The sequence below is a fragment of the Piliocolobus tephrosceles genome, chromosome 7, assembly GCF_002776525.5.
Source record: "Piliocolobus tephrosceles isolate RC106 chromosome 7, ASM277652v3, whole genome shotgun sequence".
Taxonomy (NCBI): domain Eukaryota; kingdom Metazoa; phylum Chordata; class Mammalia; order Primates; family Cercopithecidae; genus Piliocolobus; species Piliocolobus tephrosceles.
Window position 1 is genome coordinate 59,234,826 of NC_045440.1, and position 22,305 is coordinate 59,257,130.

General features: G+C 38.1%; 1 protein-coding gene and 1 pseudogene across 3 annotated transcripts in view; one reads left to right on the forward strand and one right to left on the reverse strand.

Moving 5' to 3' along the window:
* Nucleotides 1–224: 224 nt before the first annotated feature.
* The window catches only part of UBXN2B (UBX domain protein 2B), a 40,304-nt gene continuing 18,223 nt past the window's right edge, over nucleotides 225–22,305 (forward strand). For 2 of the 3 annotated variants that reach the window (XM_023222374.2, XM_023222375.1), the window contains exons 1-4: nucleotides 225–430; nucleotides 5,805–5,908; nucleotides 19,426–19,576; nucleotides 22,046–22,129. In XM_023222374.2, coding sequence (XP_023078142.1) covers nucleotides 347–430; nucleotides 5,805–5,908; nucleotides 19,426–19,576; nucleotides 22,046–22,129 — 423 coding nt within the window. In that variant the 5' untranslated portion in view covers nucleotides 225–346. The remainder of the gene's footprint in view (nucleotides 431–5,804; nucleotides 5,909–19,425; nucleotides 19,577–22,045; nucleotides 22,130–22,305) is intronic. The other variant, XR_002733653.1, reaches the window with a different exon arrangement.
* LOC111549232 lies at nucleotides 13,478–17,132 on the reverse strand (annotated as a pseudogene).

Genomic DNA, 22,305 nt, shown 5'->3' on the forward strand with positions numbered 1-22,305 from the left:
ATTTTTCATCAGATGAAAAATTCAGAGGATGTTTTCATTGTTGAGCTAAATGAACCTGCCAGTCTACGCTGCCCTCTAGGGCGGCCTACAGTGCCTTTAGGCGGGTAGCAGGAGCAACACAAAACTTAAAAGAGGTTTCCCTGCGGAGAAATTCCCCGGTCCAACTTACTTTAATGGAAAAAAGAAAACAGAACGGGTGGGTCAGCACCGGAAATGGGGGCGCGGGTTCGGGTAGCGGGGACGCGCATGCACCTTGCACGTCTCCGCCCCTCCTGCGGTTGCCAGGCAACCAGCTCCGGAAGTTGCGGGAGGTGCGTCCGCAGCGGGCGCCGCTAGCCAGCGGAAGATGGCGGAGGGCGGCGGCCCCGACCCCGGCGAGAAGGAAAGGAGGTCTTCCGGACCGCGGCCTCCGAGCGCGCGGGATTTGCAGGTGAGGCGAGCAGCTAGTGGAGGGAGCGCTGCGGTGGATGCGGGCTGGTGATGGCGCGGGCGGCGGCGAGTCGGAGGCCGCCTCTGGCCTCGGCGGAGCCTTTCCCTGACCCAGTCTGGGGATGGAATCGTGATCCGGGGCCCGGTCTCGCCGAGGTCGGCGCTTAGCACTGTGATGGTCGTGGACACAAGTGCCCGAGCCTCCAGCGCTGGTGCTTCGTCTCTCTTCCACCCCAAGTACAATATAAAAATAGCTATTCGTTTAGAATGACATTTTGCGGGTCATTTGGTTGGTTCACTGGTTGATGCTTCCTTCTTGAGACTTACTCCAGAGGAGAGGTTGCTGTGGCCGCAGGGAAGTGGGCAATCACCTGAACAGTAATGATACGTGATTTGTTCTTTTTTGTCTTGGATGCTATTTCTGACTTGCTTACTTAAATATAAAAATGGTTCCATTTTATCAGGTGGCTTTTTCTTTTAAAGGGGTGAAGGAAAGCGATGCACGCTATGCCCATACAGCCTAGTTGTCTAAGCTATGGTCTTTAAAACATTGCACACAAGAAACAGGGAAATAAAACTTCGTAATGTTGTGTAGGGCACTAGTATTAGTTAGCTAAATACTAGTGCACCAAATCCCGTTTTATCAGATACTAATGCCACTTTTCTCATTTTCGGCTTTTTTGTGTCTCATTATAAGATTATTGATAAAAATTTAACAAGTAAATATCTGTAAGGAGATACTAAGGAGAACTTTGGTAGAACAGTTTTACTGTATTACCTTACAACCACACTTCATTCTAATGTGAACAAACCACCATCCATTGTAACATACTGCTGAGCTTTGGGAATGTGGAAATAAGGACATCAAATCCTTAGTCGGTGCTCAGCTCTATTGATGGCTATGTAAGTGTAAAAGACATTTCTACCTTTTGGAAACCTACAAATTTCTTTGGAGAAATAGGATATGAATACATTTAGCATAACATTTTAAGATGGAGTATGATTGGGTGCCAAAATAAGCAGTGCATAAAACGAAGAATTTGGAGACTGCAGAGATCAGTGTAAGTTTAGGAGGTGAACTCAATGTAGAATAGTTCCAGCTCACATAGTTGGTTCAGTAGTAGTAAACGGTATCAAGGGTTAGGAAGCTATTGTGTACCTCATCTTTCCTATTATAAACCCACATCACTGAGAGGCAGCATGGAGTTAGTAGTCCCACCAATTTTGGTTTGCCTCTTAGTCCTGCTACTTAGTAGTTTTGTGAACTTAGGAGAAAAGTCTTAACCTGTCTGATCCTCATATGTCTTCATTTGTAAACTGAGGAGGGTCAGGGTGCTGGTGGTGGTGTAAGGATTAAATAATGTTGTAAAGGGCCTATGCCAAATTCCTACATTATCCTGGTCAAGTTGTTGCTGGGCAAATATTTGGTTCCTTTTTCCTCAAAGGAGAAAGATGCTATAACTTTCCCTGACTAGCCACTTCTAATATCATTAAAGTTAATGCAGTGTGTAACTTAATGTCCTTTCCCTAATTTAAATCCATTTCTTCTTTTTATATGAAAAGTGAGAACAGCTTGGTTAATGACCACCTGATTCTTGGCAAATTATTTGCAGACTTAATCCAGTGGATCAAAGTATGATTAATGTTTGGAGATACTCTGGTAGATGTTGCTAATTGTGAGAATGCCTTCGTTTCCACCCTAAGTTATGATGGGGATTTTTTTTTTTTTTTCATCTTCTGTCTACTTCTGGTAGGTTAGGACAGTAGGAAGATAACTGATTTCTTTATGAATGTGATTTGGTGTATCAAGTACAGTATCTAAGTATTGATAATCTTTCCTTTAGAACTTAATAAGAATGTGAAGAACTTGAAAAGAAACTTGAAAACAGCCAAAGGGATGACATATCAAGAAATAAAGTATGTATCAAAAGTTTAAAAGAATTAAATAATGTTCTTCCCAAATGGTATCTTGGATATTGATTATTTATAGATTATCTTGTTATGGTTAATCTAGACATGCTTATCTTAAAAGTTACCCAGTTCCTGCAGCTTTCAGTAGATACTTCTTACTTCTCTAACAGCTTGCTCTAAGAGTCTTTCAGAGTGAGTAAAGGGGCAACATATTACTAATTGGAACAAGCAGAATTACCCCTAAGTAAGTGTATCTTAGCCGCCATACAGTGTAGGGTTTCTCAGCATCTAAATCAGGAGGGAGTGTTCCAGGTACCACCAGAGAAAAGCTACATAGTTGCTTCCCAAAAGGCTTCCCAGACTTGGGAGCCCCCAGGTTACAAACTGCACACTCGTAACTCTTTTTTTGCATATCAGAGTAGATTTTCATAGCTCCCTTCATCCACCTCAAATAAGGAAATGGTCAGTGGGAAAGTTAGGGGTGGGACTGTTAGTGGCAAAACTAAGCCCAAAACCTCATCAGTGTTAGATAGTATTTCTGAATTGCTTTCTCTTCTGGTGTCCCTCAGCTCATCCACACACAAGTTCATTAAGGTATTTAGTTGTATACTCTGTCCCAGTTTTGCTCCACATATTATGTGTTTCTATATAGATTGGACAGGTAGGGAGTAAGAACAGGGATAACTTCAGTATTACTAGGGTTAGGATTGGATTTGTTAGGATGGACTCAATAGTGGGCACTATAAAGGAGAAGAATTAAAATGCCTGATAACTGTTGCCACAAGGACCCTAATCCTATTGAATATCATTATTCTGTATTGTTGATTCTCTAGTGTGCGTCTATGACCTGGGAAGGCTTGTCAAAGATGGCTGGGCCCTACCCCAGAGTATGATTCACTGGTTCTAGAGTAGGGTTTAAGCATATGCATTTCCTACAAGGTCCCAGGTGTCTGTATAATAATCATTTATTACGGCTTCTAGAATTGGTTACTCTAAGGCTGAGAATTCCAGTACTTTTAATGCTATATACTTGATTTTCTCACCCAATTCCTTTGCTTTCAGGTTTCAAGTTCTTCACATTTCAAATTCTGGAGGAAAGATTATCAATACTTTACATACATAGTTTATCCTCTGCATATTATTAAAACATTTTCTTAATAACATTTTGAGATTTTGTTGTTGTGTTAGTTTTGACCAGTACTTCAATTGATATTTATCAATTTAAATTATCATTTCCTTTTTTGATGTAGTATCGTCTGCTATGTTAAATAATATAAATTAAATTTCTTTGTAGTATTTACTAATGAACTTATGCCATATGATGCCATATGGCATCAACTCCCTCTAAATACCACTCATTTTCTTCTAAGTTTTTAATGATGTACCATTAATAAGTAGGATCTTTCAGCCAAGTAGACTCTTCAATACCATTTTCCTCATATTCCTCTTTTGTTAATGTATGTTCCACATTCCATGGGGTCAGAGGCATTGTTGCTTTTTTAATTTATGTCACTAAAGAAAATTGTTATTTGATTGGAAGTATGTATTCAAATCTTGTTAAAGCAAAAAACATAGCAAATATAACCCCAATTTAAAATCAATCTGTCTATATCTATTTCTGATTTGTTTATATTATGTTCTTTATATAATTCAACGTGAATTTGTTGCCTTTTAGGTACAATATTAGAAACAATTTGAGAAACTTAAAATCTACTTGGGGAAATAAAACAGCAAAAGTACACAAGTAATGACAACATAATGCTTAATATGAATGTCATTGGGGTTTCACGTGCTATGAGTATTTGAAAAAAGATATTAAGAAAATTAGAAAAGGTTTTGTGAAGGAGAGCTGAAATGGGCCTTTGAAATACAGATGACATTTTCATTGATGAGAATAGGAGTATCATAAAAGTAATTCATAAAGCTGACATAATCAACTCAGAAGGAAATCCATAAAATAATACTACTTTAAAGAAATTTCAGGGAGGTAAAATTTCTGAAAAGTTTTGTCCCTAGTCATCAGACTTTGTATGTGCATGTCTGTCTGTCTCTCTTCTGTCATTTGTTTGTTTTTTGTTTTGTTTTCTTGGAGGGGATGGGGTAATAAAGGACCATAAGGAGATACAACACTGTGGGGAGAAAAAAAATCTTGGGGAAAAGGAAATACTGATAAAATCATTGCCAAACACTTAAGAATAGTATCTTCTAGTGATGGAACACGTGCTTTGTGCTTTCCATACATTATTTAATCCTTCAAATGACTCTGTGGTGATTTTTTATAGGCATTTGAAGATGTGGTAACTAAGGCTGAGAGAAATTAAATAATTTGCCCAAGATCACACAGTAAGTGCCTAAGTTAGGATTTAAATTCAGTCCTTTTAGATTACCAAACACTTTTATGATTCAGATTTCTAGCAAATCTGGTACAAATATGAATGTTACTGAATGTGAGAGGGTAGGGGGAAAAAATTAGAAGTCTTTCATTTTGTTTTATTTGTGTATATTTTAAAAGTTGACTAAGAGAATTTTTAAAGAATTAATGTTGCCCCAATGCCCTGTTCTTCTTGGAGGTAGTTTTCTCATATCATTTATGTGTCTAAAAGGAGCATTTTAATCTGTTTTGTTTTTGTTTTGGGTTTTTTTTTGGTTTTGGTTTGGTTTTTTTTTTTTTTTTCCAAAAAAAAAAAAAAAACACCAAGAGATTATGGTAATGCCAATTATAATTGAATAGCCACAGGATTATTAAGGAAGGTTGTTGAGTTATCCAAAGATGTCAAAAGTCAGAAAAAATTCTATACAATACTGAAATATTGTATTACTTTTTAAAATTCCATTTCAAGAACAAATATAGTTTTATTTCATTTTGAAATAAACTATCCAGCCAATATCTAGAATGTATAATTTAGTAATGTTACTTTCTAAATAGTATATAAACCATATAAAATTTATGGTCTTGTATTGTTCAGAAACTTGTTTTCCTAAACAGGTTGAAATATATATGTTTGGTAGACTTTTAAATAGAATACTTCTGAAGTTGTTTTATGTGCTTGGAGTTTGAAAACTTGAATAGCTGAATGAAACTATTTTATGAGATCTGATGAAAGAAGCTGACATTAGTGTGAATATCTTCAGGAATTCTTAAAAGAATTGCCCCTGAATTTTAGGTTTAAATTTGAAAATGGTTTGTTACCTAAAACAGATTTTGACACTGTTGAATAGTTAATTGAAAATAATCAAGTAATTATTATAACTTAAAGTTATTCTAATAGATGTGGCATTTTGGTTAGTTCCATAAAATGAGATGCGGTAAGTTTATCTCAGAAAGGAATCATCTGAAGCAGCAGCTTTTTTCATGAAAAGTCTTTACCACTCAATTTTAAGTTAATGTTCTATACGTAACTTCTAGTTGTAGTTAAGAGGTTATTCCTAGTGTTATACTTTGTAACAAGCCTGTTATTATGTAGTTGGCCTTGGCAGAATTGTATGAAGATGAAGTGAAGTGCAAATCTTCCAAGTCTAATAGACCTAAAGCTGCAGTCTTCAAGAGCCCACGGACACCACCTCAACGGTAAGTTTTATTTTGTTTTGTTGTAAAAAGAAATTACAATTCTTTCTAAAATTTTACTAACTTCAAATTGTTTTAAATGGCCTTTTTCAAGGTTTCTTCAGTAATTTTTAAAAATTGTTATTCCAAGGGCAAGGCAGATTTGGATAAAAAAGAAAAGATTAATATCATTTAGGTACTATTTTAAGAACTTTTACAATCAGAAAGCTAAAAGGAACTTACGGAAAAATTACCTTAAAATACCTAATATTTTGGTAGGTATCATATGAAATTATATCCTGAATACTATTTTTCTTGGGCACAGTGGTTCTTTAATATTTTTTGAGTTGTGGGACTCATTAAGGGTCTGATGAAAGCTGTAGAATTCTCCTCTCGAAACAACTTTCCTGTACAAGTTTGTCATTCGTCTTTAAGAGTTTGTGTGTTTCTTGAAGCCACTCCATGGAGCCTCTGCAGGTCTTTTGTCCTCCATTTAAGAATCTATGATTTTTGAAGTCTGTCTCTTCCTCCTTTGGGTGATGATTCCTCCAGTGCGTGACATCCTAAATAGTATTTGTTGTTATTAAAATCCCTGAAGTATAAAAACAACCAACTGTGAAGGTTTAAGAGATGAGAATCAGGTGTGTTTTATTGCTGTGAGTTTTCTTGTTGCCAGGAATATTTTCATTTACATCTTTTTAGTACTGTAAGTATCATCCCTGGGAAAGAAACGTCAGTTTTCCCATTATATCTTATTCTCAGAAAGTCCATTTTATAAGTTTTCAATTCATCAAAAATCAAGACTAGTAAATACTGTGTTTATTTCACCTGTATTCATCAAGTTGTTAAAATGTTACATTGAACTTGTGTACACCTGTATTCTCTCTCTTTTTTACTCAACTATTTGAAAGGAAATTGTAGCCATCATGACACTTCACTTCTAGATACTTCAGCATGTGGCTTCTAAGAAGAAGCACACACTTAAAAAATTGATAACACAGTACACCTTACAAAATTAATAATAATCGAGACGGGGAGTGTTGACTTATGCCTGTAATCCCAGCACTTTGGGAGGCCAAGGTGAGCAGATCACTTGAGGTCAGGAGTTCAAGACCAGCCTGGCCAACATGGCAAAACCCCATCTCTCCTAAAAATACAGAAATTAGCTGGGCATGGTGATGCGGGCCTGTAATTCCAGCTACTCGGGAGGCTGAGGCACAGGAATCACCTGAACTTGGGAGGCAGAAGTTGCAGAGAGCCGAGATGGTGCCACTGTACTCCAGCCTCTCTGTCTCAAAAAAAAAAAAAAAAAATGAATAGCAATTCTATGATGCCATTTAATGTATAGTCTGTAGTCAGATATCTCTTATAGCTTTTTCTTTGGATTTAGGATTCAACCAAGGACATTGCATTGCATTTAATTATTCCTGTTTTGAATTTCTGAATACAGAGAATTCCCCCCACCTTTTTATTGTTGTTTTTAGCTCAGCTGCATAATCTAAAATTTATTATGTTGACTGTTTTAGAGAGTCTAGGTCAGATGTCTTATCAAATTTCTAACATTCTAGATCACTGTTTCCTCATGATTCAATTTTTATTAGAGTTTCTGTCAAGGATACTAGATAAGTGATGTTGTCTGCTATTTTATTACATGACAACAGGGGTCATAATTTCAGGATTTTCCACCATTAGTGATATGTTCATTTGGTTAAGGTGCTGACCACCACAGCACTCCATTGTAGGATACTGTTTGTCCTTTGTAATCAGCAGGTTGGTATCTTGACACTGTTTGAACATCCTATTCTTTCATTTAATTCTTTATACATACAAAATACTGTGTTTTTAGCTGCTTCTTTAATTTGAATGTTTTCCCAGGTCTTGAAAGTACTTAATATATATCTGTGTACTTACATTTTGCTCACCATTTGGCCACTGTTTCCCCAGTTTGAACATAAATTGAATGAATTAATATTCAAGTTCTTATCATAAGATTGCTGTAGTAATATTTTCCTTGCTATTCAAATATAATCACTAAGATATTTCAGTGAAGGGTTTTCTTTTATGCTGTCTGAAACACTGTCATCATTAATAGGTATAATTCAGTAATCCAGTTTTTAAAGATTTTGTGCCTCACATTTGATCTCTAGGATAATTTATCTATCAAAAGAACTGAGCTTCCTTAAAGTATATAGGTTGAGACGTAAACTGTGTTGAATCTGTTTATAATACAATGTATAGCAAATTGTTTGCAATCTTTTTTTCTAAGTATGATTTTTTCTAATACTAAGTGTACACTTCCTTTGATTTCATATTCAATATCGAAATTTTCCCAGTTTCACTGTATTTCTACAGATCTGTTTGGTACAGAAAACAGTGCTTATTTTCATGGTCCACCTCCTTTGGTCTATATTTGAAATCAAAACAGTTATTTTTTGTCTCATTGTCACTTTAAGCCAAGATAGTTTCATTATCTGAAACTCTGGACATAAGATGGTCTGTGTTTTTAATTTACAAGAGGAGTTACGTAATCTACAGAAAGACCCTTAGGATACAGTCTGATGCCTGTTTTGACATATTCATTCATGAAAAGTTACATATCACAATCAGAACTTAGATATGTCCTCTACAAGTCATTATATAGTAGTATCGCTTTGAGAATTAAATGAAATAAAGTGGGTAAGATGCCTACCACAGAGTTGATACTTAGCTGGGCCTTAAGAGGATTTAAGATATTAGGAATTAGATAAGCACAGAAGACAAGGGACAAAATTCCAGGAACAGAGAGTCACATAGTCAAAATGACCAGAGGAACCAGAAAAGGAACCAGCAGAACTTTAGTAGCTTAGTAGCAAATAAGGTTGGATAGATGGGGGTGCAGCCAGGGAGGCTTTCATAGGCACGTGACCTGTGCTATTGCACAAGGCCCCATGCTTAGAAGGGCCCTGTGCTTGGAGTAATGCTTTGCTGTTACTGTTTTGAAATTCTTAATTGGTTTTGAAGAAGGGAACTTGCATTTTCACTTTGCACTGGGTGCCACGAATTATGTAGCCAGTTCTGGATACAACCTTGAAGACCAAGAAGATAAGTTGCAGCTGTGTAGAAAGCAGTGGAAAGTCAGTTCCTCTTTTAATAAAAATTTAACGACAAAACTATAGTACAGTGTGTTAAACGCTTTGACTTGAGATAGACATATCTCAGTTATAATTTTTTTTGTTTTCATATAAGAAAATGGTTTTATTCCTAATTTTTAGTTCCCATACAGTTTACAAATACACTTTTACTCTGATAATACAGCTTTGCAACTAGCAAAGCCGTTGCTCTGACACCCATAAATACAGGTGGGAAGACAATTAACATCCACTAATGTTTCTCTGCATAAAGTATTCTTTTAATGTTATTTTTTAAAAAACAGTTGCAGATAGGCTACATAATATATGTAGGCAAAAAGGCAATTAAGTGAATCTCTTGAAACACTAAATGTATAATAAACAGCATATTATCAACATTTACATGATTCACATCAAAATGATAATATCCTAAAACGTATTCCTTTTAAAGGATAGATTTATCAATAAAATATTACATGTCTTTTAATACTCTGGTACAGTACTTCATATACTGCAGGAAAATTAATTTTAGGTCTAGTCATCAGCTTAATCAGGGATTCCTTTCCCATTAGCTTTTATTAATAAGAGAATCACAATTAGGTCGTAAACAGGCAAATTAATTACATGATTTGAGGCTTAGGATAAAAACTGTCAAAATTAGTTTGATATACAGCAAAGTTACACGACCCACTAAAACCAACTGTTCAATAGTTTTTGCCTTGTGTGAACTGCCTGTAGTGAAAAAGGAACAAATTTTTAATGAAAAATACAATAAACTATATTTTGGAACTTTTTAAGAGGAAGAAGGAAAAAATATTTCAACAAAATTAAGGGCAAATACAGACCCTAACAAAGGCATTCTGACATCAGGGAGGCCATGTGCTTGCTATATGTAAAACTTGATTCCCCCAACAACATACAGAAAATAAAAACTGCACTAGCTTTGTAGTTATGTCTACAGTCTAAGTTTCCCTTACGGATACTAAGCTACAACAAAACACAGTTGCAAACCTTTCCACATCCCCCTGTACTAAAAATGACTCAAGACATTATTAGTTCTTAAAATCCCCAATAAAATAACCTCTAAAAACTGTCTTGACCATTTTCATGACTGTTTCCCTGAAGCAACTGGGCTCTTTAAAGAGTGCACACACACCAAGAAAGTCCTACATGTTTTCTCATCCCCATTTAACCACATTTGAAAAGACCTTGATTTCAGTGGGAGAGATGACTGTAAGTTTCAGGAGGGCCACACACTAGACATGAAGCGCCTTTTAGTTTTTTTTTTTTTTTTTTTAAGTTATTAAGACTGTGAAATGTCTTTTTTTTAAACCCCAATGCCTTGTGCCAGATAACTCTTTTACCCCAAAATATAAAATACTATGCTTATAATTTTAAAATCCTCAGTGAGCTCTGGAATATTGTGCATATTTAATACCTACCAGCTACCTAGAAGTAGACGGCATCTATGTATTTGTCACACCGACTTTCCAAATAACCTGATTCACCCATCACTGACTGCTCTGGCCCTGGGCTGTCTTGACTTCTTCAGAAACCACCTCTTTGGAACTTTAATTTCCACAACTTTTTTTTAAACCTGCACCTTGAGCTTTCTCCATCATCCCAGCCTGCCTGCCTGATGCCATCCCATGTAAAGTAACCTCATCTGAGAACTTGCAATCACCTTTTACCAAACACATGATAAGCCTTAGCAACCTAGGGACTATGATAACTCTGGCCTTGGCCTGAGTTTACATAAGAACATGATAGTTTGCTGACCTTGTGGAGGGAAATCTAAATGAAATCAATATAACAAACAAAGCTGGCCAAGATCAGTATTTCCATTCTGAGTATAAAAGCAACTGATCTTAAGCAGCAGGCAGAGATGTTAATGCAGGAGATATATTTGTACAATCAAAGTCTTGTGTACTGGTGAAGGACTTTACCCGCAAAGTCAAGTTGAAACAAAACCAAAGCAAAATGGAGAATGAGTCAATGTCACAATGCAATGAAAAGAACAGGATTCAAGCTTCTTGCTGCAAGTACTGAACTGGAGTCTTTTTCTTTACAAGTTTGACTGGAAGACAGCAGTCATGGCATTGCCCTAATAAGAGAATACCTTTAGGCCACACCTGTGTTCTGAAGCAATTCGAAGTTCAGTGAATATTGGGGTGCGGGGGTGGGGGCTGATACACATTTTGTCAGTGAGAATAGCAGCCACACTAACTCAGAGTCTTAAGATACTGAGAGACCTCAGAAAGGAACTACTACCAGGGCTGGATCTAGGCCTTCCTTTCAGGAGCCAAAGTCAGAAGAATCCAAGGAGACCATAACTTCACGGCAAAGATGCCATAGCATTTTATTACTGTCACAAAAGTCAACCCATGATATTTTCATTGAAATATCCACACTGAATGATGATTCAACATATGAGACAAAGAGGGATGGCTTTGGAGAAGGCACTTAAGGTGGAACATTAGCAAATCTTACCGTTTGGGTAAAACAAAAATGAGCTCTTTCAACCTTGCTGGAGGCCTGTTAGGGCTGTTCCTTCTCCCTGTGGCCTGACTAAAAACCAGTGGCATCAAGAAAGAGTCACATTTCGCAAGTCTGGGGGTGCCCCAGTGGATGGTGCTGCTCTCAAAAGCCCTGTGTCCCTAAACACATCCATCCTCACAAGATCAGTTTCTACAAGTGCTGGTTCCAAAAATAGGCTCAGGATTGGCAGAAATCATTCAGGAAGCTTCTTGAAGCTTTATTTCTCAGTCTGACTTTCAGCTTGTCTCAGCTACTGTAAGCAGCTTTGGCTTCCCAAGGTCACTAGCAACTTCTACTTTTGCTAATATCCTTGGTTTTCCATGTCACTGGTTGTGACTATCTGTTAGACTAGTGGCCCCCCAATTAACTGCACCTCCACTTCACACTCTTTTTTTGAATCTGGGCTGGGCATGTGACTTGTTTAGTAAGTAGAGGGCATACTCCAGCTCTCTTCTGATTAGAAAAAATCATCATCATCATTATCATCAATAGAGGACAGTAGAAGGGAAGCTGCGACAATTCTGGACTTCAGTCTTCAGAAGGCCTGGCCACTTCCGCTGTTGAGCTCTTGGGAGCTCTGAGCTGCATGTCAGAGGTCTACCTACCTGCCAGCCAGGCCACTGAAAGATACTACACGAAGAAGGAGAAACTCAGGACTGCAGGCAGAGAGAGAAGCCCAGCCATCCCAGTCTCTGCGCCAACCTGCTGACCACATGAGTGGCAGCCTGCAGGCTGGCAGAAGAACAGCCCAACTGAGCTCAACTTAGATTGAAAACAGTTGGGGGTGCAGTTTTTTTTTGTTTTTGACACAGAGTCTCACACTGTCGCCCAGGCCAGAGTGCCGTGGCGTGATCTCAGCTCGCTACAAGCTCTGCCTCCTGGGTTCATGCCATTCTCCTGCCTCAGCCTCCTGAGTAGCTGGGACTACAGGCACCCAGCTAATTTTTTCTATTTTTAATAGAGACAGGGTTTCACCGTGTTTACCAGGATGGTCTCAATCTCCTGACCTCGTGATCCACCCGCGTGAGCCTCCCAAAGTGCTGGGATTACAGGCGTGAGCCACTGCGCCCGGCCGGGAGTGGGTTTTTTTTTTTAAGACACTAAAGTTTTAGGGTAAGTTTGTCAGCAACATTTGACAACCAAAAACACTGGTTATTCATAGATACCTTTTTTCTAAGTAGAAGACAGTTACTCAAATGCAAAGAAAATATGGCAAACGTTTTTCCACCACAACTTTCTCAGTCAACAGCCTAACTATAATTGGTCATCGGCTGGGGGAAAAAAAAGCCACACCTCTTAATTCATAAATATCCATGATTCTTTTTCTATGACTCTTAAATGCCAATGCAAAGGTAGCCCAGTCAACTTCTGACAGTCTCAGGCACTGGCTTAATTCTCATTTGGCCAAAAATAGAAGCCATCAAAATGAATTATCCACTATTGGATACATGATGGTAAATGAGATTGTTCTCACTTTTCTAGGACATTGTTACTTAATTTTCCCAAATCATTTCTTCTTATCCCCCACAATGAGGAAAAAAAATATTAAACTGGTTAAGGTTATAAAAAGAAAAAAAAAAAAAGCCTATTACTAGAATTTGAATCTAGTAATTCTAATTTGAATAGAATTTGAAATTGTGTGAATATAGCACAGAATTTAACTGCTTCCTCATTTTAAAACAAAATTCTATAAAATGTTGTCTACATTGTGGAGATGATTACTTCTTATCTGAGGAAATGAGTAATTGGGAAGCAGGTATCGTTGAGTTAAAATACAGTGATCTTTAAATGGTTTCAAATTTTGCTTATCAAAAGGTAGTCAACCACAATGCAAGCCTTCCAAATCCAAATTCGGTCTTCACATAAACTTTCTTGCGAAAGTTTGATCTTTTTAGGGAGAGGGTGAAAGTCCACATCTATTTCTGTGCTGAAGTTTTGGCAGATTTTCTCATCTGAAACTCTTCTGCTGTTGCATCAGGCCCACGTTTTCATGGACTCTAGTGCTGTCTTCTCTCATTTCTCCACAGTGTGGCATTGGAGTACAAGGTGGAAGGGAGCTCTGATCTCCACTCATCTGGTCCGCTAGAGAATACTTAATATTTGTATATTCGTGCCCTTTCTTCTTGTTTTTCTGCTCTTCAATCCTGCGCTGTAGTGTTTTAATATAATGCTGGACCGCCATATAGATAAATCGGTACTGTGCTTCTGTCTGGACCATCCCTGACCTCTGAGACCGCACCATCTGGATGGTTTTGGGAACGTCAATGTCACAGTCAACACCTTTCTCTCTGATGATGTCAATTAGAATATCAATCACAATGTATGTCCCTGTCCAGCCAATTCCAGCACTGCAGTACACCACGACCAGCCCTGCATCCATGATGCTCTCCCGCTTATAGTGCACCTCCTCCAGGAAGTCTAGCATGCTGCTGGGGTCAATGAGCACTCCGTGGTCTGCCCGGGTCCGAAAGTGGTATTGCCAGACCGTTCTCTCCATATTCCCCTGTCCAGCCTTTGAAAGTTTAAGTTCTCTTAGCGTATATTCATGAGCGGCGCTTTTTTTAACGTTCCTAACACGCATGATGCCGTATTCTTTTAGAGCATACTCATCAGGCCAGTATTTGACACATTTACTCTTTCCTCTCTCCACTTCGTTCATTGTCATGACAATCACTCGGGAGTTTTCTTGGAACACCGTCCGCCAAAAGTCGTTCACCATGTTTTGCAGGCAGCCTTGTGTGGCAGTGTAACTCTTTGTGGGCTTTGAATTGTTACACTTGGTTTCAAATTCAGGCATGATGATATTTGCATTGATGTCATCTGAAACAGGCTCATTGGGATCACCATCGTGTAGAACAATCCTTGTATGATCAAAGGGCAGGATGTTTTTATATCTGTTTTTGTTTTTGTCTTCTTGCCTTTGACCCTCTTTTGGCTGTAGAGAAGTTTGCATTCCTGTTGTTGTAGTGTCTCAAATTCTTCTCAAAAGCCTTATTTGACTTTATCTGTGGTCTCAGCTAATTTGCTTAGTTCTCAAACTCTGCTTTCTATTTCAGCAGCACTTATACGAGTCGTGGTAAGGGGCTACAACATCTGTATGTATACGAGTCGTGGTAAGGGGCTACAACATCTGTCAAAGAATCAAACCACTGTCCTCCACCAACATCATATTTCAGTTCCTGACAGCAGATCATAACATGGGTCACTTTAGTCTTGCCGTTATTGCTCTCCCTTTTGTCATCACCGGTGCACACAGAGAGAACAAAATCTCCAAGTTGGCTCTGGCTCTCTCGTACAAGAAAACTACCATGTTTTCCTTTTTCAGTTAATAATTTCCCTTCTTCTTTCCCAGAGAGGTGTCCATGAAACCACCTTTCAGAGGTAGGATCTGCACAGTTCAGCGGATATTTAAGCTCAATGACATCTCCATTCTTCTCTTTTAATTGCCTGTGATGTTCTATGTAATACTGGACCAACTCAGCCAAAGTGGCAAATTTCTCCCCTCCATACAGGTCATGGAAATCACCATTGTTCTGAATCTTTTTATTTATTTGCTTGTTTATTTATTTATTTTTGAGACGGAGTCTCGCTCTGTCGCCCGGGCGGGAGTGCAGTGACACAATCTCAGCTCACTGTAAGCTCCGCTTCCCGGGTTCATGCTATTCTCCTGCCTCAGCCTCCTGAGTAGCTGGAACTACAGATGCCTGCCACCACGCCCAGCTAATTTTTTCTATGTTTAGTACAGACGGGGTTTCACCATGTTAGCCAGGATGGTCTTGATCTCCTGACCTTGTGATCCGCCCGCCTTGGCCTCCCAAAGTGCTGGGATTACAGGCGTGAACCAACGCGCCTGACCCAGTGTTCTGAATCTCGATGGGGGTGAAAGCTCCATTTCTTCTAACAGAAAGTGTGAAGTCTCCAGGGTTACTTTTACTAGCCCTTGCCAAAAAACTGCCATCAGCTCCTCTTGTCAACAGTAGGTTTTCTGCCTCCACCCCAGTGATACTTGAGTGAAACCATCTTTGCGATGTTGTGTTCCTCCTGCCCTCTGGCTCTGTGATGGACCCACTCCTTGCTCAGGCTCCGCTGGGCTCGGTCACATCAGGCTGGCCCAAGGGAGATCCGCTCAGGACCAGACGTGGGACAGAGCCAGCCGGCTGTGCACAGACCTCACTCCAAGCCTGGGGATCCTGGAGACTGCAGCCGCCCCCTGGGCTGACTCACTCCTCCTCCCTGTAATTTTTTTTTTCTCTGTCTTCTAATAAGGTTTTGCCAATTGGCAAGTTATTTAAACTTCTTCAATCTTAGTTTTCTTACCTGTAAAATAGGAATAATACCATTGTTAGGAGGGTTAACTAAACACATAGTAAACACATAGTCATCCCTTGATAAATGTTAGCTATTACTATTCATTTAGGAAAATAGGACTGGCAATACTATATAAAGTTAATGATGAGGGGGAGAACAGGATAAAGAGGGAAAGAAATCAAGACAGAAACAATTGAGGTAAACTAAGGAATGAGGTAAACAATTTTGGATTCAAGGCCAAGAACGGTGGCTCATGCCTGTCATCTCAGCACTTAGGGAGGCTGAAGCAGTGCACATCGTTTGAGCTCACGAGTTCAAGACCAGCCTGGGCAACAGGGCTTAAACCCCATCTCTACAAAAAATAGCCAGGTGTGGTGGTGCACACCTGTAGTCCCAACTACTCGGGAGGCTGAGGTGGCAGGATAGCTTGAGTCCAAGAGGTGGAAGTTGTAGTGAGCCAAGATCATGCCACTGCACTCTAGCCTGGGCAGTAGAGCCATATGTTGTCTCAAAAAATATATAAATAAAATAAATTTTGGGTTGAGGTAGTGTCAGTGGAATGGAGAGAAAAGGGTGAAATTAATGCAGGATATTTTCAAGGTGTTTATTATAGAAATGTAATGACATGGGATATAGGGAGTAAGCCAGTGGGAAAGAGAGAAAACTTAAATGTTTTAAATTTGGGATACAGGAAAAAGTATGATTGTTAATGGGAGGGCTTATGTGTGGAAATAGCTTCAGTTTTGGAGATGAACTTGATTAAAGTAGAACTATCTGGCAGGTGCTTTTAAATTCAACACTGGACCATAAGTGAGTGGTAAAAGCATATATTTGAGAGTCATCTGTATAGAAGAGGTTATCTTTGGTGGTGGATAAATATTTTGATGATCAAATGAGCTTAAATAGAGGGGAATTGAAGTCAAGGATATAGGCATATTTATGTAAGAGGAGAAGGAAGAAATTCAGTAAAATAGAGAAGGAGATGTTGGATCCCACTGGGCAAAGAAACAAGCAATTTTGGTATGATGAAAGTCCAGGAGAGAGTTCAACTATGAAACGACGGAAGGGAGAAGAAGGATAGGCTCAAGAGGATCAAATGTTTCAGAAAGTGGGTAATAACTGAGGAAAGTCTTTTGTGTTTGGCAATGAGAAGATAACTCAGAACCTTTGAGAATTCAGTAGCAAACCTTGAGATTCAGTAGCAAAATGGGAGCAAAAATCTTACCACAGGGAGTAAATGCATGGGAAATATGGGCACCAGTCACAGTCGATATGTTTAAGGTTTGGGTAGTCATCATTAGAAGCTAAAAAGATTGAAACCGCCCAACTCTTCTGAAGTTGGGAACATTATCAGTGGGTAACCCCTATCACCATTTTCATTCAACTTATACTGGAGGTTTTAGTCAGCACAATGAGATGAGAAAAACAAAAGTATACAGATTGGAAATAAATAAAATAAAGCTCATTGTGTGCAATGACGTAATTGCATACAAAGAAAACTATGAAAGACTCTAGTTCTTTTTCTGATTCCTCTGGTCTTTTTGATTTTTTCCTCCTATGTACCTGTTCTTCTTCATTCCTAAAATTTTGTCCCTTCTGTGCTTATCTAAGTCCTAATGTCCTAAGTCCTTTTAAGGCCCAGCTAAGTACCAATTCTGTACTAGGCATCTTTTATTCCTTTTCATTTATATTTAATTAGTTTGAATGAGTATAGAGAATTACTTCAGCAATCAGTAAATATCGTTGCCTCAAATATTCACGAAGAATTAAAGTTGAGGACTTACACTGCTGGATGCAAAGACTTATTGTAAAGCTGCAATAATTAAGAGAGTAAGAACTGACAGTAGACCATGGACCAAAATAAGAGAACTCAGAATCATAGACACACATAAATAGCAACTTGATTTATGACACTGCAAAGCAGTGAGGGACAGAATTTCATTATGTGGTACTGGGACAAATGGACATTTATATGGAGGAAAAACAGTTCTTGTCCTCTACCTTACACCACCTACAAATGTCCGTTGCATATGGGTTGTGGATCTAAATACAGAAATTAAAGCAATAAAATTTCTGGAAGAAAATAGAATATCTTTATGACCTTAGAGTAGGCAAAGATTTCAAATAATAAAAACCATTAACCATAAAGGAGATAGGAAATCATTTGCTATGACTGATTTTTACAGTAAGGTCTTTCTCACTAAGACTGAGATAAAAAGGAATGATTATTCACTTTGCCAGATTAGAGATGTGGAAAGCCTTGAAGGTGACTTCCGTTCCTCATTTCCAGGGCACTCCAGAGAGGGGAGGAGTGTTATAGCAGCAGACAGCTGCAGCAGGAAGCATTGCTTTGCTTTGCTTTTCTGTGTTTGTCGTAGCTACCTAAAATAATCTGCTTCTAACACTAAGGCTTGTCTTAAAAGCCAACTAGGGCAGTGTTCAACCTTGCTTGCTACCCTGGACCCTTGAGTGTAAGCTTGAGAGGAAGGCTTCCATAGGCTCCTGCTCTAGATAAATTTGGACCCAGTGTACTTCTCCAGAGCACTGGCAGGATGAAGCCCCACCTCCACCTTCTGCAGTTTGTAGGGTTTAGTAGGGTTCTCCTGGTGTCTTCTTGTTCTCCATCCTGATGGATCTTTTCCTTCCTTTACTGCAAAGTGAGAGCTGGTCTGTTCTTTCCTCTATCTTACTCAGTTTTGCATATATTCTAATTTAGGAGAAAGCCTTGAAGGTGAATTCTGTTCCTAGTCTCCAAGGCAGATACAGTTTCCCCCGTTGTTTTGTTCTGTGTGTCAGTTCAGTGTGAATTTGGGACTGAATTGGAGAGTTATAAGTATTTTAACAAATGAGGTTTGATTGTCTTCTTACCCTGGAAGTCTCCATGTTGATACTTCATTGCTTATAGTTTCTGATATTCTTGATAGAAAAAATCTTGAAAGATAAAAGTAAGTTATTAATCTTATGTAAAGGTAATTTTTGTGTTTCCTAGGACCATTTAGGAAGTTGGAGTCAAAGTAGAAATTGGTCGCCAAAAAATTAGTCTAAATTATTTGCTTTTAACAAACACAGGGGGTTATAAGGGAGTAGGTCTCTTTTAAATCCAGAAATCTCTGAAAAATAAATCCTCTATAGATAACCCTTTAGTTTAGAATTAGCTGTTTATACTGTCTAAAGCTAGAGATCTCGTCACTAACTAGGTCTCTACTGAGTGTGGCCTTCTTAGGGAGAAGGGACTATCTTTTGATTGTTGACACTGCTTTCCCTTCTACATCAGAAGTGCTGAATTCGTGAATGAGATGTATGTGATAAACAGTTACAGAAGGCTGAGGGATCAGCAGGCAAGCCAGTTATCACACTGGAGCCTGAACTTGCCCTTAGAATCAATCTCTGCAAACTCATTGAGAAAATATGTGATCTGTTTCCTATTCATTTCCTTAATCCCATTTTAAAAATTAAATATTCTCATAGAAGTCAAAAGAATGCCTCTTTTTAAATAAAATACTTTTATTTTCATAAGAGTATGTAGCTTTTTACTTTAGTTTATGTCTGTTATCCTAAGTTTTTATTGATGAACTAAAATGTTTAAAGGTTTTACTCAAGTGAACATGAATACAGTGGATTAAATATAGTTCGACCTTCAACTGGGAAAATTGTGAATGAACTTTTCAGAGAGGCAAGGGAACATGGGGCTGTCCCTCTGAATGAAGCCACAAGAGCTTCAGGTGATGATAAATCTAAGGTCAGTGAAACTAAATACACTGTTTTTATATTTTACCTCCTCTTTCATTTTTATATTATTTGCAAACATTGTTTTTCTAATTGTATATTTGTTTCAAGTATTTGTTTCATATTTATAAAATTATTTCTATTAATGATTGAAAGTTGAGACAATTTCTTACATTTCTGAACAACTTTTTAATTTACCTTTTAATTATGAAATAATGAAATAATTAGTAGAGTCACAGGCATTTGCAAAAAGAATACAGGGAGGTTTCATGTACCTTTCACCAAGTTTCCCCCAACGGTTACATTTTACATGATTATAGTATAATATGAAAGCCAGGCATTTGGCATTTCTCTGTGTCTGTGTCCTTTTATCACAGGTGTAATCACCCAGCTGAAGCTCTCCTTCATAGCCTACCCATTTGCACTCACACCCACCCCGTCTCTCCTACCATCCCTAACCTCTAGCCAATACTGGTCAATTGGGTTTTCATCTCTATAATTTTATCATGTTAAGAATGTTACACCGGCCAGGTGTGGTGGCTCATGCCTGTAGTCCTAGCACTTTGGGAGGACAAGGTGGGCAGATCACAGTTCAAGACCAGCGTGGCCAACATGGTGAAACTCCTGTGTCATACAAATGGAGTCATACAGTATGTGACTTTTTGGAATAGCTTTTTTCACTCAGCATAATGCCTTTGAGATCTATCAGAGTTATTGCTTATATCACAACTTTGTTCCTTTTTCCTGAGTAGCATTTTATGCTCTAGATATACCACAGTTTAACCATTCATTTATTGAGGGATATTTTAGTTTCCAGCTTTTGACTGTTACAAATAAAGCTGCTGTGAGCAATTGGGTACAGGTTTTTTTTACTGACATGTGGTTTTATTTCTCTGGGATAAATGCTCAGAAGTGCAATTGATAGGTCATACATTAAGTGTATGTTTAGTTTAAGAAACAGCCAGACTATTTTCCAGAGTGGTTGTGCCATTTTGTATTCCCACATATATGAGAGAGCAAGTTTCTCTGCATCCTTTTCAACATTTGGTATTGTCACTATTTTTAATTTTAGCCATTTTGATGGGTGTGTGGTGATAACACACTGTGGTTTTATTTGATTTCTCTAATAACTAATGATGTTAATTTGCATTTTCCTAATGGCTAGGGATGAGCATCTCTTCATGTGCTTCCTTGCCATTATCTGTATTGTTCTTTTCAAGGAAATATCTCTTCGTCAACTTTTCCCATTCTCTAATTGGATTATTTTGTTACTGTCGAATTTTGAGAATTCTTTGTATATTTTAATAGGTATGGGTCCTTTGTCAGTTAAATGGTTTGCAAATATTTTCTCTCAGAATGTCATTTGTATTTTTATCCTCTTAGCAGGGTTTTTCACTAAGCAAAGGAAATAAACTTGGATAAAGTCCAATTTATTCCTTTTTTTTTTCTTTTATGGATCATGCTTTTGCTGTATTATCTAAGAACTTTTCACTTAACTGTAGGTCCCAAATATTTTCTCCCTTGTTATCTAGAAAAATGTTACAGCTTTACTTTTAAAGCTATGATCTATTTGAATTTTTTGTATAAGGTGTGAGGTTGACACCGAGTTTATTGTTTTGCTTATGGATATCCAGTTGCTCCAGCATCAATTCTTGAAAGGCACTCCTTTCTCCATTGAATTGCTTTTGTACCTTTCTAAATTTCTTTTTTTTTTTTTTCTTTTTTAGACAGGGTGTTGCTCTATTGCCCAGGCTGGAGTGCGGTGGCGCGATCTCCGCTCACTGCAAGCTTCACCTCCCAGGTTCACGCCATTCTCCTGCCTCAGCCTCTGGAGTAGCTGGGATTACAGGCGCCCGCCATCACACCCGGCTAATTTTTTATATTTTTAGTAGAGATGGGGTTTCACCGTGTTAGCCAGGATGGTCTCGATTTCCTGACCTCGTGATCCGCCCGCCTCTGCCTCCCAAAGTGCTGGGATTACCGGCATGAGCCACCTCTATACAGCTTTTATAATTGTTATCATCTGACATAATATTGATATACTAAAGACCAACAGTTACGTGTCCTTTGTGGTATAATTTCATACATTCTTGTAAGTAGCATTTCTCATCCTGGAATTTCTCCTTCAAAATCATTTGGGGAGGTTATCTAAACTACCTGATGGCTTCGGGTATTATGGTTCAATAGATTTGGGATATGCCTAGGAACTTGTCTTTTAAAAAAGCCTCTATGATAATTTTGACATCCATTGTTGAGAACCACTGCTCTAATGAAACTTAAATTTTGGTTTTCATTTCGTTATTCGTCAATGGTTTGAAATTATCTTTTAGTCAAGTCTTATGGTAATTTTGGTTCTTGAAGGTTCCCCAATATGTGCCACTTTGGCTAATTAGAATTCATGTAGCTTTAAAATACATATCACATAATAACTTTTTGCTGAATAATCCTTCGTGAATTTTAACTCATTTGCTATGTATTTTAGTCATTTACAGGTGGAGGATACAGATTGGGTAATTCCTTTTGTAAGCGGTCTGAATATATCTATGGAGAAAATCAGCTGCAAGATGTAGGTACAATAATCAAAATGAAAAAGTATGAATAGTTGCTTCTAGTTACTAAAACTGTTGGTTTTAAAATTAAGAATTGATAATAAAAATATAATATTTTTGTTACTTTTTACAACATGGGTTAAAAGGACCAATGATGTGTGAGTTTTCAGTCTCGATTTTTATGTTTTGTATC